Below are 18,393 nucleotides of genomic sequence, written 5' to 3'. Positions count from 1 at the left end.
GCATACGTATATCATGTTCTTGGCTTCATGATGATTCACCATGACACCATGAGCAATGACGCTTTATTGTAAAAGGAAAAACAAGCAGTATTTAGTTACGTGGAAAAATGTACAACACGAGTTCTGTCTTCTGTGGCGTTCAGTCTGCAGTCTCCTCGCACTTCTGCCTCTTCGGCGCTGGTTCGTCGGGGGGCTCTGAGGAGAGGGACAACAAGTCGTTAAGAGAACTCATCCTGCCAGTCCCTCAGCAAGGGCTTCTGTGTTGATCCTCCACGCAGTGTAAAATGTGCTTCTTCTCACCTGTCTGTCTGCTCTTGTTGCTGAGGAGGACCTCTTTAGGGAGGGTAAAGCTCACGCACATCATCTCCTTATTGGGCGCTACGTTCCTCACCAGATGCACAGAGCACCTTCCTTCGAGGGGGAACCCGATGCTCGCAGAGGCCCTCTCCAGCACGTCTTTATGGGGGTCGTCCTCCTTAGAGAACCCGTAACAGTGCACCCAAGGGAGGGTTACGTCACAGGAAAGGTCCTGGTCTAACAGGCCTCTGAAAGCATCCAGGAACTCCAAGGCTAGCGCGGGCAGATTCATGACGATGTGAACGCCTGCTGCTCCCTTCAGTAGAGCAGGCAGCTCCTGCTTCAGAGGGCCCTGGATGAAGGCCCGGCCGTCCAGGTTGAACGTCCTGACCCTGCTCTCCACCTTGTTTAGCTTGCAGTTGTGTTTCAGCCAGCGGTAGGACTCGGGGTTGAGGTCGTTGGCCAGCACTGTGGAGCCGCGCCGGGCCGCGGGGACAGCGAAGGGACCCACGCCGGCGAACACGTCCAGGACGACGTCCCCTCGCTTCAGGAGAGCCACCACGCGCTCGTGCTCCGTGCTTAGACGAGGGTTCCAGTAGACGCGGGAGAAGTCGAACTCGTAGGTCACGCCGTTCTCTTTCACCTGCAACGGAGACGGACGTCCTATTGTCTGGGAAGCGCTCGTTTGATAGAAAGGTGGTAAACACAGACAGATCATAGAAGTTCATTTATGTTGATTCAACTCACTTTGGCCACCATGTTTTCTTCCCCGGCCATGACCTCCATCTTAAAGTTGCGGTAGGTGGAGTCGATGATGTTGGTCTTATTAACCACACAGGTCACCCCAGGGTTCTTATCCATTATGACTTGGCCTGCAAATGGAAGACGGCAGACAATTATACACACTGACTGAAAGCAGATGAATCAGCACTCCCTTTATCCCCTCTTATACTTCATGTGTACTTATCCTTAATTGATCATCCAGGAAACCCAATCTCATGTGTGGTCAAGAGTAAGAAGTGCCTTTGATAATGGAACATTGATTATGCCAACAACATGTTTTGTCTAGAAGGATACAGCTATTATGTCTCACGCCTATGATGAGCCAATAGCTCAGTGGTTGGAGCATGGATTAAATAAATAAAAATAAAATATGCTAAATCAATACATAACTATTATTACCTATGAGGTTTCTGTATGGCAGCTGGTGATCTCTCAGGTTCAGGTGAGCTATGTGTCCAACCCGGCTGAACCCCGACGTCACATCCTGTCCCTCGGGAAGCACCGCTCTCAGCACCTCCTCAGTCTTCAGGTTGTCATAGGAAAGATGCAACTCGTACCGTTGCAGCTCCGGAGCTACGTTTAACCCCTTCAGCACCTCCGCCTCAGCGTCACTGAAAGAGCTTGGTGACGACACGCTGGCCGGATCCAACAGCAGGAGACGGTATTTGCTCCCACCTTCTCCTGTGTCCTCCACCACTCGCGTCACACCCGGTCTCTGGAGAGCCACCTTTTTGAGACTCTTCACCAGTTTGTTGAGGACTTCCTTTGGGACACGCAGAGCTGGGACAACTATAGTCTGGGCAAAGGCCTCTTTATCGAGGCAAGTCATGCCGCGGACCTCAGGAGGGGCAGTGTAAAGTCTAGACTCCATGACATAAGGTTGGGGCTCGGGTATGTGTCCGGGAACACTAACAGAACACGTTTGCTCTGGACTAAGGACGCCAGAACACAGGGTGTGTCGTAGATGAAAGAATCTCACACGTTCTCGAGTGTGTAGACCATTAAATATTCTGGAAACAATCCTGCAAAGACATGCATGCGTTTTACAAACACAGAATCTTGCTAGCTACTGAGTAGTGTTCTTGTCATTGGAAGGTAACCTAGAAGAAAAGGTTACCGACGTGGTTATCGTGTTTCAATAGCTTTTTAGAATTAATCATGAAACAAACATGTTTTCCGTTCCCTCCGTCAACTTGAATCATAACAACAATATATTTGAAATCGCATTTGTAGCTACCATATGATCTTGTATCGTCTCACCTCAACATTGCCACCGCTTCCTTGTGCACATGTTCATACGTAATCAGTCATTGACATGTTTAGGCTAAGCCTATTGGTTGGTTAGATTTCACCGGCTTTGATTGGATAGAAGTCTCCCTACGTTGTACTGTGCGACGAGTGTTAAAATCACATGACAAACAGTCAGCTGAGAAGTTGCAGATACTACAAAGTTTATTTAAACTGCCTGAGTCGGGAACTCCGGTAACTTTAATTATACAAATGCTGTTGCTTGCATCTAAAACGGCGTAGACGTGTTGAGGCGTGTCGTTGCGTACTTCTAAGTCAGAAGTTCCAACAGCTCGCTCGGAGACAGAATACTGGAGGGAAATGAATGTCAATGGAGATGATACCAGGGACGCCGAGGGGAGCGAGACCACCCCTTTACTGGGAAATGTGAGTGAGGACCCAGAGAATCCTGCTGCGGAATGTCAGTTGGTCGGCTTTTAGATCGCGAACATTTGAACATATTTTTATTCATAAAGTGACCATTCGATCACAAAAATTATAGCCTAATTAATCGGCAATAGACCTATCTATCAGCATCTTTGTAAGTGTTTTCTTATCCAAATGTTTATTCAAGTAACTGACCAACTACCCCCCTCGTTTTGGACGTCGTCGTCACCAGATGCAAACCCTGAAATCTCGAACAGAACAGGACACCCTAACTTCTTTTCATTTTGCCCCCATCAGCGCTTTGCATATGTCCAGTGTGCTGGCAAATCGTAATACTCCATAATAATATGAATATACAAGACCACAAAGTGATTCTTAGTTTTTTACTGTTGGCAAAACAAATCGTTCAAAAATAAACGTTCAAAATACAATTCATCAATATCAGTTTTTCTTTTCTTTAATCAGGTGTTTTTTAACGATTACTGATTTATTCAGTGGCGTAGGTTTCAATCTCCACATTATGTGTGTACACAAATTATATTTAACGGCTGCATCCAGTTATTTAAAAAATCTGTCCCTCTCACGATTGAAAACAATCCTACGCCCTTGGGTTTATTGATTATAATACGAAATTGAAGCAAAACAGGCCTTTTTTTTGTTGAAGATCTGCGTGGAAGCGTAAGTTGGACATTGCTGTCGTCTTTCATCCCAATGGTTTGGCAGTCTGACCCCAGGTTTGCCTTATTTCAAAACCACTTCTGCTGTATCCCTGCATCTATCTATCTATCTATCTATCTATCTATCTATCTATCTATCTATATATCTATATATATATCTATATATATATATATCTATATATATAGAGATCTGGAGGGCCAGGTTAATCCAAGCCCTGCCACTCTGCTGTGACACTGACACCAGGGCTGGACTCAGTTCTCATCAGGATATCCCCTATTAGAGGGTTCAGGCAGAGCCAGGCGGCACTGCTGTCCCCAGCCCAGGCAGCTGCTCTGCAGCCGGGGCCACAGATCCCACCTCATCCTCTCCCGTGTCATTGGCAGAGCCCAAACAGCATTCCGCTGCTGGGTTCCTCCATCAGCTTTAAGTCATCGCCACAGTTGTCCAGTGCAGCGTATGGTTTCATTACAAAGTCTGTTGACTTTCAAAAGTCTTGGTCCTGTAGCCTTCTCATGTCCCCTCCCCTTACTTACATCAGTTGTCTGTGTCTCTCGCTGTAGGGGGCGGGGCAAAGCAGGCCTAAAGGAGCCTCCTTCACGTCCTCTGTCTTCAACCTGATGAACGCCATCATGGGCAGTGGGGTTCTGGGTCTCTCCTACGCCATGGCGAGCACGGGCATCGTCGGCTTCTGGTGAGTATGCAGAACAGGGGCTCAGTCGCACGCACCTTCCACCGTAGGTCGGCTTGCTTCTCTCTTGACTGGTTTCGGCGCCTAATGTTGATTTCGGGTGTTTCGTTGAAGTCGTTTGTCAGCAGTGAATCTTGTTGGTCAGTAGTGAATCTTGTTGGTCAGTCGGCTGTCGTGCGTGATTCAGTAGTGACTGTTCTTCCTTTCCCTCGGCAGTGTCCTCCTGGTGCCAGTGTCCTGCCTGGCAGCCTACTCTATCCACATCCTCCTCCTGCTGTGTGACCTAACAGGTGAGCTGTGCTGGATCTACACACTTCCGGAAAGATCTATGATTAAGTCGGGCCCGAGGGAAGATTGGACGCCATCTTGAATTTTACGGCTCCTCAGTACGAGTCCTGTTTGCACTGTCTGACAGAGGTGACCTTGTTGAAGCTGAGGAGTTTGTGGTTGCTTCATTCATTGTTACTCACAGGTATCACTACCTATGAAGAACTCGGAGAGAGAGCATTTCAAAAGCCAGGCAAAGTATGTTTCACCTTTTTTTTTACGACACACAAGAAACGTTTCCTTAGAAATATTTTTTACATGTAAAATGCATCTTTTGTCTTTCTATAGATTCTGGTGGGATGTACTATTCTGATTCAAAACCTTGGAGGTAAGGTCACCATCGTTATAAACCGCATATGCTAATGTTGGATTCTTAGCAACACCGTCATCATAATGAGGTGTCATTCCTGCCATCTTGAGACAGACTTGACCTTTGTACAGTTTCTTTGACGCCAGTTCCCAGAAGTGCAAAGAGGAGGGGAGCGTGGGGGAGGGTTGGGCTGGACTCTCTTGCTGTCGTCCTGCTTCCAACCCTCCAACCCAGGAGAGCCTCCTGCTGGAGACCACAGGGCTCCGCAGCAGCCTGCCAGGCTGGATATCACCGAGTCACTGATAACCTCTGACCCCTAGCTGCTGTCTCCTCTGCCCCGCTCCATCTGGGCCTGAAATGAGACTTCTACTCTAATTGATCACTGATGGCAAACCCACCCTCAAGCCTCCAAGTGTTGAGTGACCTAATGAGAGCCCCTCCCCTTCCACTCCTCCGTCCCCAACTTCCCTCCTCCAGCCCCCAGTACCTCTCCCCCAGATGGGGGCTGAGGTGATACGTCCTCCACAGTCATTAGGCAGTAGTCCTGAGTGGATTACGGCCACAACCCTCTGGTATGTTGGTGGTTTTATCCAGCATGGGGCTGTGTGTGTGTGTGTGTGAATGCCAGCGCTCCACCAGTGCCCCCTGTGTCTGTCCACACCCCTGGTCCCTTTTATAAGAGCGCAATTAGCCCCACTCAGAGTAAACACTCTTGTGCTCTGCCAAAGGCTGATGGGCCAATTGACCTTAATTACTGTATAGCCCCTGGCTCTCCCACGCACTGTGGCCCCTCCCCTCTCTCTCATAATGAAATGAAAGTGGCTCTGTCTTATGTTAAATGCTCTTCCCTGCTGTGTCTGGTGACCGCATGCTCTGAGAGGCTACTCTGACATGCTGTCTCTCCCCCCCCCCACTCCCCTATGTTCTTTGATGTTATTATTTCAAGTAGGGTGTGTATTGATTGTTACAATCTTCTTTACTTCAGGGGTCTTATGTTGAAATGTAAGTATATTCGCGCAAGGAATGTCTGCTTGGTAGTGTGTGTGTGTGTGTGTGTGTGTGTGTGGCAGACTTGTGCAGTGTGTGAACTTGCACTCTCCCAGTGCATGACACCAAGGCCATGTCATCAAGTTTCATACGTGACCCTTGTGAAACTGTATGGCCCATGTGAAGCCAAACGCATGTTCTATAAGTAGGTCCACGTTTCCATGGTGACTGCAGACGTTGACAAACGACAGGCTACAGGGGCTGTCGTGCACGTTCCCTGTGCGGGCAGCTGAACTGGGGGTCAGCATGGTGTGAGGGAGCATGTCACTAGCACCGCTGGGCACATTTAGCTCAGTGAAGGGGAGTAAGGATGCCCCTCTATTAACTCCTCTGAATGAAGCAGCTGTTCAAAGTTGTAAGCCTTGCACATAGGATGTTGGGGTTCCCCTTATACAACAGTGTGACCACCCCTCGTGCTGTTATAATTGCATTATACAGTGTTTGTGTTTGGCTTTGTGTCCTCTCCAGTGACTAAGTGGGTGTCCATGCTTGTGCCTGTGTGGGCAGGAGGGTTATTGGAAGAATTTTTAAACAAAAACAATTACTGGATCTGAGGGATTATGGGCCAGGGTTAGTTTAAAGGAGCCAGGAAGACCAGCCCCAGGGCTGTTTGGTCGCAGCTAACCTTGGCTCGCCCTCCTTCCTCGACTCACACCCCATAACTGTGCTTCCCTCATCCCAGCTTATCCCACCCATCTCCCTAACCCCAACACCAGCCCCCTCTAATGTGCTTCCTCTGTGTGTCTCTCTCTCTCTCTCTCTCTCTCTCTCTCTCTCTCTCTCTCTCTCTCTCTCTCTCTCTCTCTCTCTCTCTCTCTCTCTCTCTCTCTCTCTCTCTCTCTCTCTCTCTCTCTCTCTCTCTCTCTCTCTCTCTCTCTCTCTCTCTCTCTCTCTCTCTCTCTCTCTCTCTCTCTCCATATCTCTCTCTCTCTCCATATCTCTCTCTCTCTCCATATCTCTCTCCATATCTCTGGTATTGGTGGGCCCAGTCGTACACACAGGAAGTGACCTAAACCCCAGTCTGATTGGCTGTCTTAGTGTGAGTTGGAGTGAGGGGGCCCACAGGAGACTGTGGTGATTTCCTGTTTCGTAGGAAGCTGGGAGGGGGGGGGATTAGCGTCAGGGAGCATTATTGTTAGCATTCTTTCCCGCTTTCCTCCGGCCGCCACCTCGGGGCTTCTGCATTTGGAACATCTGCACAATGTCTGCCTGTCGGCGCTGAGGGCTTAGCGGGCGATCCCTCCAGCTAGCTGCCCGCCTGGGTCACCTTGGAGAGGGAGGGAGGGAGAGACCCTCAACCTGTGTTCCCTCTCTTACCCCTGGAAACGACGTTACCTTCAATCTCGTCTGTCTGTGCTTCACCGGCCTACCTGTCAGCGTCGACATGTGTTTTTTTGTTGTTAAATGTTCACAGACAATGTCAATGTTTCAGTGCTTGTGCTGCTTGTTGTACAGGCGTCCATTTTGTATTTGTGGCTCTCTCCCCAGCCATGGCCTCCTATTTGTTCATCCTGAAGGAGGAGCTGCCAGCTGCCATCACCAGCTTCCTCAGTCCGGACGCCTCAGAGTACGTGCCTGGTTCTCCGCTCTCAGTCCTAGTCAAATAACGCTCGGGGGAAATCCTGCAAGCTTCTCCATCCATCCACACACCATATACAATTCCCTTCACTGTATGCTCCAGCTGAGGATAAGATTGATTTGTGTCAGTACGGCGTGTAGATCCTATGTCTTTGGCCATGGCTTTTGACTGATATAAGACTTTCCTAACCACAAGGCTTCTGGAAACGGGCAAGTGGTCAAAAAAACACATGAAAAAATGTGGTGGAAGCGATTTAACACTACACATAACGCACTGTCTGCAAGGAGCCGTAGTTTTAGTGTAGTGGAACAGTGAGCAGGCCAGAAGCACACACGCGTACGAGAGAGGACCATTCATCAGCCTTCCTCATCCCCCAGCATCCTCCTCCACGCCAGGGACGACCCCTCCCCTCAACCCCCCTGAGCGGCCCACAAAGACGTCCGAGGCCAAGAATGTAACTTCTGTCACTTTATTATCAGTTGCACTGACCGGAGTGAGAGCTGTGTTTGGTCTCGGCTCGATCCGTCAGAAGAGGAGCTTTCCCCTCACAGCTGCTTTCTGTTAGTGTTCTCCTCCGCCTCAAATCTCTCACACATGTTCCTCCGGAATCAGAGCGATACAACGGGATATCGGTTCTGCCATTCTAATTACCGCTCGTGCGGCGGGAAACAAAACAGCCAGTTAATGAGTGGCTTTTGGATGGCTAGCAGACTCTGTACTCAACCCAATTAAAGGCTAAATGATTTGGTTGATTTATATTTAAAAAAGCATTTTCTCTTTACAGGCTCGTTTGTCTTGGTTTCCCAGATTGAGGTGTATGGTTGTAGTCAGTCTTGGGGAGATTCCTCCTTGTTACAGGCCAGTGACGGAGCCAAGGTCACGGACAGCTGGGTTGGGTTAGTGCTGCTTCAGCCAGATTTATGCTAATCTCCAACACTTGGTGGAGATTGACTCATTGACAGAGACACAGTGGAACGTCCTGAGTCCTATCCTGCAGCTTGTTATACCGTGAAATGCTCGACATTTCATGGGTATTCCAAGTATCTTTTTTTTTTTTTTTTTTTTCTTTCTTAAGTCGAGCACTCTTAAGCTGCCCTCTGTGAATCTCAACATGGTCCTACATAACAGTCGAACCTCCTCGGTTTAACCAGAGGAAGGTTTGCTTGAGTGTGAATGTAAGTTTACGGGATTTCTCTGCTAAAGTTTCCGTGTAGCGCTGGAGCTAAGGCCAGCCTGCGAGTGAGAGTTGGGGTTGTGAGAGCCATGACTCGGCCAGTTAAAGACCAGCCCCCATGCAGACAAGGAGACGAGGCCATCGGCTACCAGGCTAACCCCAGAGCTGTGAAACTGCCAAGGAAGGGCCAGTGGGTGTTGATGTGTCCAGAGCAGGTGCTGCTGGCTGTGGGAGCCCCATAAACAAGCCTGGAGCCAGCCCTCCATGACCCTGTGCAGTGTCCCCCCCCCCCTCCTCCCCTCCTTGGCACATAGTGGCGCCCCTACAGCACCCCTCACCCCGGCCAATGCTCAACCTTGCTGGAGCCAGCATGCCTTCCACATGTGTCACTCTGGAGTCCCCCCCTGCCTCCCTGTATCTCCCCCTCCCCCCTCTCCTGAACAAACCACAAAGGCTATCCCTCAGCAAAGGAAAATATTATTCGCCCCTCGAAAAAAAAAAAAAAAAAAAAACGAGTAAAATGTAGCTCCGTCTGACTAAGCATCAGAACAGTTTGCATGCGAATTACTGTTATGGTTTGCGAGGGCTAAAGCCCTTTAATTTATACCACATGATAAGGCTGTCTTTTTGAATTGGAGCACAAAATGGGGACAAATTTCCATGGCCGGTCTATTTCCAGACAGAGTAATGGGGCTTAGGAGGAGAGAGATTCATTTCTGCGCTTCTCATCACGTCTTGACAGGGGAACCGTGCATGATGTGGGGATGTTGCTGGGAAAAACAACTTGTCCGTTGTTACAAGCCTTGTCTCTTGTCCTCCTCGTCCAGGGAGCTCTGGTACGAAGATGGCAGGACGTTGCTGGTCCTGGTGACGGTGTTTGTGGTTCTGCCTCTCGCTCTGCTGCCCAAGATCGGTGAGTCGATGAGGTGGTTGGGGGACAGGGAGACTGTCATTGGTATTGAACATGGATCACAATGCCCCACTCTCTTCTCACTCCCAGGTTTCCTTGGCTATACCAGCAGCATTGCATTCAGCTTCATGCTGTACTTTGCCATCGTGGTAAGCTCCTTATCGCTCAACGAGAAGTTGTCCATCTCCACTCTGTGTACGTCTGCCTAATCTACAGGGCCTCCCCCTCTCAGGTTGTGATCAAGAAATGGTCTATCCCCTGTCCCCTCCCGCACAACGTCACGCTGTATCACCCAGACCACACTCAGGTATGACCTCACTCCACCCCACCCTGATCCAGTCTCACCTCTGCTCTAGCTGAACCCGAGGGCTGGAAGTTTGAGCCCAAAGCCACGGTCGAGAGATTTAGGTGAAATCCGGGAGATTGAGTTCCTGAACCCCAGGCTTTGGCAGCTGACTCAGTCAGTTAAACGTGATGAAGACCAGAAGTGTCCCAGAGCCCACTTCCCTGCGATGTATGCCACTCCTGAGGGGGAGGAAGTTCCTGTGACCTCGACTAAAACCTGGAAGTGAACCTTGACCTGGTAGAATATACAGGCAGCAAAGGCTTCCCTGTGTGTAATCAAGGAAGGGGTTAAATTAGACTGTTGTTTACCTGTCCTTCCACAGCCGAGACTAGGGAAAATAGGATACTGACTGTATATTGTCTCTGTCAAACCTTGCCTCGTCTGTGAACTTATAAATACTCACTCTCTCTCTCTCTCTCTCTCTCTCTCTCTCTCTCTCTCTCTCTCTCTCTCTCTCCTCCCCCCCCCCCACAGTTCTCAAATTCCTCTGACTCAGACTGTACGCCAAAACTGTTAGTCCTCTCCACAAAGGTATGTATGTCTCAGCTGTCTCCATCTACCCCCCGCGCTGTTCACTCGGACTGGGTCCTGGCGGGCAGAGTTAGCGAGCACACGGCCCCTTCGTTTCCCCATGATGCATTCATTGTTGTGATGTCATGAGGATTTCAGCGCGTGTGCAGTGTTCACGTGTGTGGATAAAATCGGCTAGGTTCACACGGCCCCAACAATGTCCAACAAACGCCAAACGTTCTACTGTTGGTCGTTGGGTTTAGAATGTTTGGATAAGATAACTGTCATTTTCACACTGCCCCCAATAAAACACCAACAGGCACATCAGACCGAACCAACACAATTGTTGGTGTTTGTTTGAGCAGTGTGAACTGGCCTTAACAGTATTAGCTGCTAAGTGGCTATGAGAGCATGTTTTGACTGATGCGTGTAGCAAAGATGGGAAGTAACAAAGTACTTAAGTCGATTTTTTTCTGATATCACTAGTTCACTATTTATTTTTCGGACAACTTTTACTTTCAGTCCTTAAATTTTTTACACATATCTGTACTTCCTACTTATTACATTTAAAAGCCAGACTCGTTACTTTAGTTTGAATCAGTATATGGTGCCTGTATCTTGCCTTTTTAAAATTTCCCGTTTTGAAATAAGTCCTTTTGCCACCTGTGGTGTGTTGCAGAGTGCGTACGCCATCCCCACCATGGCCTTCTCTTTCCTCTGCCACACAGCCGTGCTGCCCATCTACTGTGAGCTGGACCGGTCAGTGCAATGTTTGAACCACGCTTTGGATCAAAGGCGTCTGATACAATAACAACATTTACAATGCAGTGCGTCAGTGTCGTTCGTCCCCCTCGCTGTTTTAATGTTGATGGGAAGAGGGATTATTCCTTCACACCCCCATATTGTGTGTTTTCAGGCCCAGTAAGAAGAGGATGCAGAATGTGACCAACGTGAGCATCTCTCTGAGCTTCCTGGTTTACCTAATCTCCGCCCTCTTTGGCTACCTCACCTTCTACAGTAAGCGGCTAAGGACACACCTTACTGTATTTCTGTAAAAATCATGGCTTTTGAATTGGGGAGGAGGGTTTAATAAACTTTCTTATCACTTTGTTCTGGGTCTCTCTCTGATAGGCCAGGTAGAGTCTGAGCTGTTGCTAGGCTACGACGCGTACATACCACGCGACGTCATGGTGATGACAGTGCGCCTGGCCATCCTGCTAGCCGTACTCCTGACAGTGCCTCTCATTCACTTCCCTGTAAGTCAAACAACCATGGCATCCCTGCTTGATTCCCTAGTCAGACCAGGGATTGCCCTAACCCAGGGGTAGGCAACCCTGGTCCTAGAGAGCCGCTGTCCTGCATGTTTTAGATGTTTCTCTGCTCCAGCACACCTGATTCAAATGAATGGTCATTACCCGGCTTCCACAGAGCTTGATAACGACCCATTCATTTGAATCAGGTGTGCTGGAGCAGAGAAACATCTAAAACATGCAGGACAGTGGCTCTCTAGGACCAGGGTTGCCTACCCCTGCCCTAACCCAAACCTCACCAGGTGTAACCCTTGACAGAAAAACGGGTTCCTCTCGGTGTGTGTGAGTTGGGTGAGGTGTGACGCTGTGTCGCTGTGCCCCCCTCCCTCCCCCCCCCCAGGCCCGTAAGGCCGTGACCATGATGCTGTGTGGTGACAGGCCCTTCTCTTGGCTGGCACACGTCCTCGTCACCTTCCTGCTGCTGGGCGTCGTGCTTCTGCTCGCTGTCTTCGTCCCCGACATCAGGAATATGTTCGGGGTCGTGGGTAAGCGTCTCGCCCAGCCAGCGCTCTCTGTGGATGTGCTGTGCAGTACTGTTTAGCTTTTTAGTTATTGTTAAGCTCCTCAATATTAGATCAAGTAGTGATCAGAAATGTGCAGTGGGGTTACAGAGGTTAAGTCAGTGATACAGTTACGTGTCAGAGGTCTAGCTTGTCTATACATTCAACTAAAGAAAAATTACGACCCGTCTATGTTTATTGTATGCACCTTCCTGCCACAGTAAATTCCATGTTTGTGAAAACTTACATGGCAATGAAAACTGATTCAGATTCTGAAAAAGAGAGTCGGTGTATGCTAGATGAAGAGCTGAGAGCAGCAGGGTTCTGACTGATCGTGTCTCTGCTCCAGGCTCCACCACCTCCACCTGTCTCCTGTTCATCTACCCCGGCATGTTCTACCTCCGGATCAGCACCCAGCCTCTCACCTCCCTGGGGTCTGTTGGTGTACGTGTCATCGCCTGCCACCTGCGCTCAGTTCTCTGGCTGATTTCAAGCCTGTAGCTGCCATCCCCCCCCCCCCTCTGCTTTACTGTCGTACTCCCATCAGAACACGTCTCTGTTCCTCTCTCCTACCAGGCTGTGGCTCTGCTGCTCTTTGGTCTGTTTGTGGGTGTTCTCAGCCTGAGTGTGATCGTTGTGACCTGGACACAAAGCCTCTGATCTGCACCGCCTTGGACGGATACCTGAAGGGAATCTGGATGAACACAGGGAAACACAGCATTGGATCAGAGACACTAGTCTACATCTCTTGGTAACCGTGCCAAACAATCATGTGGGTTAACGCGAATAATGTTATGATTACTGACTTATTTATTACACTCAGTGATGTGCAACGCAAGTCATATTCTCATTGACGTTACAAACTTTCAAAACTAATTCTGGTGAAATTGTATTTTTTCCTGATTGTTCTCTTGCAAACTGGTTTACATTCAGACAGATGCACAGATGTTATCTTGAGTAAAATCATTCAATGTTCACTGATTATTTGGTTTCAGTGCTAAATACAATCATCACACTTACCTTGCATACATGTATGTGAGCTGAAAATGTGAGATTTTGATTTAAGATGTGTTATGTCATGTTCTGCTTGATGGTTATGCTCCATCAATGTGATTATCTGCCTGTGATTGAAAGCACTCATTTATACACCTCAAGATCTTTATAAAGCTTCATTTAAACAATGCTGGTTACAATGGCATATTTTTTCACACGTGACTTCAGTGCTTGTTTGACAGATCAAAATTGTTTTATCCTGTAAACATGTAATCCAAACTTGACTGAAAGGGGAACATTTTGATTTGTATGTCCAATTTTGGTTTCTTTAATTGAGCGCTACAGATTTTTTATATTTATTGAGGAATGATAATTGCTAAAACGTGTGTGTGTGTGTGTGTCTGAGAGTGATTGACAGGCATAGTATTGACGTTGGTCCAGTCACTCTAGAGTGGAGCTGGAGGTCCTCTCTAGCTAATGAAAGCCAAATGGCCGGTACTTTTCTGCTGTTTACATTGTCTTCGTGCTCCTTCTGGAACCCAGGGCCGTCAGACTGCTGCTTCTAATATGAGGAATTAGGATGACTGGCCCCGTATCCCTACCAAAGCAGGGGGACCGCCCAATCCTTACACCACCTCAAAGGAGGGTCCCCAATCCTGGAAATCTCCCCAGCCTGTCTCTGTTACTCTGAGGGACTTTCCTGTTCAGGAGAGATGGAATGTACCATTTCCAGCTTCAAGAGGGGTGGACTAAGTAGGAGTATGTTAGCTAGCTAGAGATTGAAGAGTGAATAATGGCTTATTTCTAGAGTTTGAATGATCATAGAGAGATTAAATTGCTTTCCAGCTCGTGTGATTCATCTTCCTGGGATGCAAAAGAGTTGTCTGAAAAGCGTGGTGACAGAAACACAGTTGTTAAGCAGTAACAGAAATCCAGGCGTGTGTGGTTCACCACTGTTGTCTGTTCGAACATAGGTTCTCTCTGATAGGGTGCTAATCAGAAACACAGCACGAACACACACACACACACACACACACACACACACACTGATGACAGCCCTGCTCTGGTTCCCATGGGAACCAACCCGCAAACTCTAAGGTTCAACCACTGCACAAGACCGCCACCTAGTGTTTGAAAATACTTCAGGTCACACCTGTTTCACATCCACTGGAAGTGAAGGCCAGCCTTTCAACTAACTAATTCCTGTCCCCCCATTGTTGACTTGGTGTGTTTGATTAAGCGTAAACTGCTGGGGCTGCATAACAAAATGCAGATTGTTTTCCAAAAGCATGATGAGGTTGAGCTGTTTTTTTATGCAGAGTGGAGTTGTTTTAACGGCCGGCCCAGCTTTGTGTCCCAGGCTGAGGGAGGGAGTGTTTTTGTTTGGTTAAACTCACTCACACCCCCGGGCCTTGGTCCAGCAGTATGACAACACTGTCTCCTAGGGAGAGGGGGAGAGGGGCAGAGGGCCCAAATTAAACCCCCATCGACTACCCTCTTGTATTATTTCAAGAGGTGTTGGTTGTGTTCTTTGAAAATTGTTTTGTGTTGTTGAAATCCAGGACACATGGTACCTTTGTTTCCTATCCCCTGTCCTAACTATGACCTTGTGTGTGTGTGTGTGTGTGTGTGTGTGTGTGTGTGTGTGTGGATAATAGACATGTATATGCCTGTGAATGTGTGCATGGTGTCTATTTCTCCCAGCAGCATGAACCAGATCCTTGTCTGCTTACCTCTGGTGGTGTCTGCTGATTACCTCAAGTGGTCTTTGCGAAAGTGCGTGTGGAGGTCTGGAAGATCACGTCTCAGCCGCTGAAGTGCGTGTGGAGGTCTGGAAGATCACGTCTCAGCCGCTGAAGTGCGTGTGGAGGTCTGGAAGATCACGTCTCAGCCGCTGAAGTGCGTGTGGAGGTCTGGAAGATCACGTCTCAGCCGCTGAAGTGCGTTTGGAGGTCTGGAAGATCACGTCTCAGCCGCTGAAGTGCGTGTGGAGGTCTGGAAGATCACGTCTCAGCCGCTGAAGTGCGTGTGGAGGTCTGGAAGATCACGTCTCAGCCGCTGAAGTGCGGTCTCGCTCTCCACCGTGATGCTGCAGGATGCAGACGCCTCACTTTCTGTTTCCCCCGAGTGCACGCGGCAGACGAGGCTCTGCAACTGTAGCACGTCTAAAAGTCTGGACAGCATCTGGTTACTGTTTACGTTTACAACCTGCTATAACCCGTGGAAGTCACTGTGACTGGACGAGAGGGCTTTGTTCGGGCCCGTTCACCTTCGCTCCTTTGCATGGGTCGCTACAGTTGACTTGAACTATCATGGAATGCGCTGCAGCTAATGGCACCCAATGTATTATCGTAGATAATGGGATCTCTCCAGATGACGTGTTTCTCTAAACACTCTGTCTTTATGCCCTGTCTTCCTTTCTCTCTCCAAGGCTTTCATCCCTCCCCCGACTACTTCTTCATTTCCAATCAATTTCCACGGTCTATCACTAACCGTGCTTTCCATGTCACAGGAAGAACATTCCTCACTCTGAAGTCTCTTTTAAGATCACAGTTGCCTGTTCACTTACGCTGTTCTAGTCATAGAAGCAGCTTTTTCTTCTTCATGTGTACACTTAGCAAAATCCGTTTTTGTAGTCGATCTCTCCACAACCACTGAGATTAAAGATAAATAGTTGCAACAGTGTGATAGTTATGTAACTCACAAAGCCCATAGGAGGGTATTCAAACTCTTTTTACTAGTCTGTGTGGTTCTAGCAGTCTCTGTTTGGTTGTGTAGTTCAATGTCTGAAAGTGTGTTGTTGTCATCTGGTATTTTCTTTTACTTGAGGATGTTTGTGACTCCTGGTTGAATGACTGCGTAGGGAGCTGTCAAAAGTGTGGAGTGACAGTTGCTTCTCTCCCCAGAAATCTCAATTTGAGAAATGGGGTTCAATGTAGTCCTTTATAGCGCAACAATCCTTATTTGTCTTCTCAAGTGCTTTACCAATGTCTACTGCTTTCTGTCAATGCTGGATTCATGACAATTCTTGGAACGGTGTTGGGAGAACGTTTCTGCCCCTTCATTCTCCCTCCACAATTAGGGCCGGCACAATAGCAACACAAAGCACGAAACAGTCCTATGGTAACATTGCTGTCGCCATAGAGACCAGCACAATAGACCCAGACAAGGAGATATAGAGGGTGTACGTGCGGCGCATGTACCATGTTGTCCTCATGCTGTATGTCAAGGTCAACACCACCAACAAAAGTGAAGCAGAAAGCGAAGCAGAAAGCGAAGCAGAAAGCGAAGCAGAAAGCGAAGCGATGCAGAATTTTCAACACACAATTTCCCCACTAGAACACCCCCCCCCCAGACAGGGAGCAGGGGGGTTCAGGGTGTGACGGGAGGTGGAGGGGGGAGGGCACAATGGTCAACCGCACAGTGTGGGGCAAGGGAGGAGGGGAGGAGGAGGTCTTGTCTCTCTCAAGATCCCATCAGGCCGGAGCTGAGCCCTTAATGCGGCCCTGACGCCTCGCTGGCGCAGAGGCCACGCTGCCTCACATCTGGAGCCAATTACCCTCCGCCTCGCTCTGCTGTCCTGGACGGCCGGCCTCACATTCACATTCCTCTGCTTTTCACAACCCGACTCTTTCTCCATCCCCTCCGCTCCACCTCCCCCTGGTTCTTCCCAGTAAAAAAGCTCTCTTCCCCCAAACAAACTTACAAGACAGCTTAGTCAAAGCTCTCACCCTCCCCTCTCAGGCTCTCTGCCCCACTGGCCGCCTCCTCCTTCCTCCTCCTTTTCTCTCTTTACCCTGTCTCTTTCCTTCCAACCTGGCCCATTTTCATCTCTCCACGCATTTCTCCTCAACCTCCACGACTACATTGTTACGTTTCTCTGTGGCCAAGTGCCGGTAATAAACACAGACTTGCGAATAAAGGGACACTTAGCACCAAATCAGCTTTTACGAGAGTTCATTTATGTGGCTGGGTTCCTTCATTTCATTTTTCTGAACTGCCCTGTGTGTGTGTGTGTGTGTGTGTTTTCCTGTGAGAGACTTTGTGAGGCTCGCTCGGGCCTGTGGTGAATAGGACTAGAGGGCTCTCGCCCCCAACTGGAAGGACTGGGGGTCCAACATGGTCATAGGTGAGGGGCACAACAGGGGGTGGAGCTGTTGGTGCGCCAGGCCGATGAGTGATGGAGGTAATTGGGTTTGGGGTGATGCAGGAGGCAAGGCGTTGGTATACTAGCCCCTGGGGTCTACCCTCGCCGGGGTCAACTCTGAGAGCTGGGAGGGGGCTTCTCATACCTGGACCATATTCCCCTTAGTCCCCAATGCCCCGTTTGGCACCAATGCTATGGTTCATTAGCTGCAGCTATAGAATGGACCTGGGCAGAGAGCCAGATAATAGAGATGTCCTGGGTTTCAGGAGCATAAATTGGACTGAGGACTGTGAAGGCATGTGGAAAAGCTGCAGGTGGCGGACAGTTACTCTGGACTGTGTTCCAGGAGTTCTCGGTAGCTGCCTCTCTGGTAATGTGTGCAGGCATGTTATGACCCTCTACGCCTAGGGAGAGAGACACGGCCGTCACGCGTTAACGTGTCACTGTAGAATCTGTACTCTACAGTCACATGATTGTCTATGTGTGTTCAGTGAGGTGTGTGAGGTGGACGATGCATACTGGCACATCGCATTCGTGCCACACTTGAGTTTAAGAAGTCTCAAGATTTGCCTCTGACAACAGCTGAATTAAGTGGACAGTGAACCCTGGAGAGCGGGGGGTGGGGGGGTGGGGAGTGAGAGGAAGAAAGAGAGAATGACAGTTGGGAAAACAGAGAAGCCAAACAAATCATCGTCCGTGATCGTAAAAATGCCATCGATGGCACCAGTAAAGTGGATGTGAGGGGGGAAAAAAAGACTTGCTACAGCTTCAGAAGAAATACCTCTGTCACGATGAAGAATTGGGGCAAGAAGCGTTTTACATGTAGACTACAAACGTTGTACGGTGATGAGATCATCAAAGGAATTTAGTAGTCCTATCCTGCCCTCTGCTGGCAAGACTTCAACAATCACAGTAAACTCTGTTTAATGTCCAAATTTAGATATACTGAATATATTAATGCACTAAATTAGTTACTGTCTTCCTAATTGACCCATTTGGATCATCATAATAAAAGACAAATGTCAATATCTAGCTTTTCTTTGTGTATATATATTCCTTCCTTGTCTGAAGTTACCAGATACCAACATTGTGCATTTTGTGTTTGAGGTTGTATTTTTTT

The 18,393-nt window shown here is 48.7% G+C and overlaps 2 protein-coding genes across 3 annotated transcripts; one reads left to right on the top strand and one right to left on the bottom strand.

Annotated features, from left to right (window-relative positions):
- Window positions 1-11: 11 nt before the first annotated feature.
- On the bottom strand, window positions 12-2,458 carry trmt5 (tRNA methyltransferase 5). Its single transcript, XM_084680766.1, has 5 exons — window positions 2,341-2,458; window positions 1,480-2,102; window positions 1,045-1,169; window positions 301-940; window positions 12-195 (listed from the first exon to the last, which is right to left on the bottom strand). The coding sequence occupies exons 1-5, from the start codon at window positions 2,346-2,348 to the stop codon at window positions 140-142; spliced, it is 1,452 nt and encodes a 483-aa protein (XP_084536892.1). The 5' UTR covers window positions 2,349-2,458; the 3' UTR covers window positions 12-139.
- Window positions 2,459-2,506: 48 nt separating this feature from the next.
- Window positions 2,507-13,314, top strand: slc38a6 (solute carrier family 38 member 6). 2 transcript variants are annotated; one of them, XM_084680779.1, is made up of 16 exons: window positions 2,514-2,754; window positions 3,993-4,123; window positions 4,337-4,410; window positions 4,593-4,645; window positions 4,736-4,775; window positions 7,293-7,371; window positions 9,385-9,470; window positions 9,558-9,616; window positions 9,700-9,774; window positions 10,288-10,344; window positions 11,003-11,082; window positions 11,240-11,340; window positions 11,455-11,579; window positions 11,974-12,118; window positions 12,483-12,577; window positions 12,710-13,314. In XM_084680779.1, the coding sequence occupies exons 1-16, from the start codon at window positions 2,689-2,691 to the stop codon at window positions 12,791-12,793; spliced, it is 1,350 nt and encodes a 449-aa protein (XP_084536905.1). In that variant the 5' UTR covers window positions 2,514-2,688; the 3' UTR covers window positions 12,794-13,314. The 2 variants fall into 2 exon arrangements, with proteins under 2 accessions (XP_084536912.1, XP_084536905.1); XM_084680786.1 differs by lacking the exon at window positions 11,974-12,118 and having other exon boundaries at window positions 2,507-2,754; window positions 12,710-12,897.
- The last annotated feature ends 5,079 nt before the right edge of the window (window positions 13,315-18,393 follow it).

This window comes from Hypomesus nipponensis, chromosome 3 (assembly GCF_054491055.1).
Source record: "Hypomesus nipponensis isolate SF chromosome 3, ASM5449105v1, whole genome shotgun sequence".
NCBI lineage: Eukaryota > Metazoa > Chordata > Actinopteri > Osmeriformes > Osmeridae > Hypomesus > Hypomesus nipponensis.
This window is presented reverse-complemented; position numbering and strand designations above follow the sequence as displayed.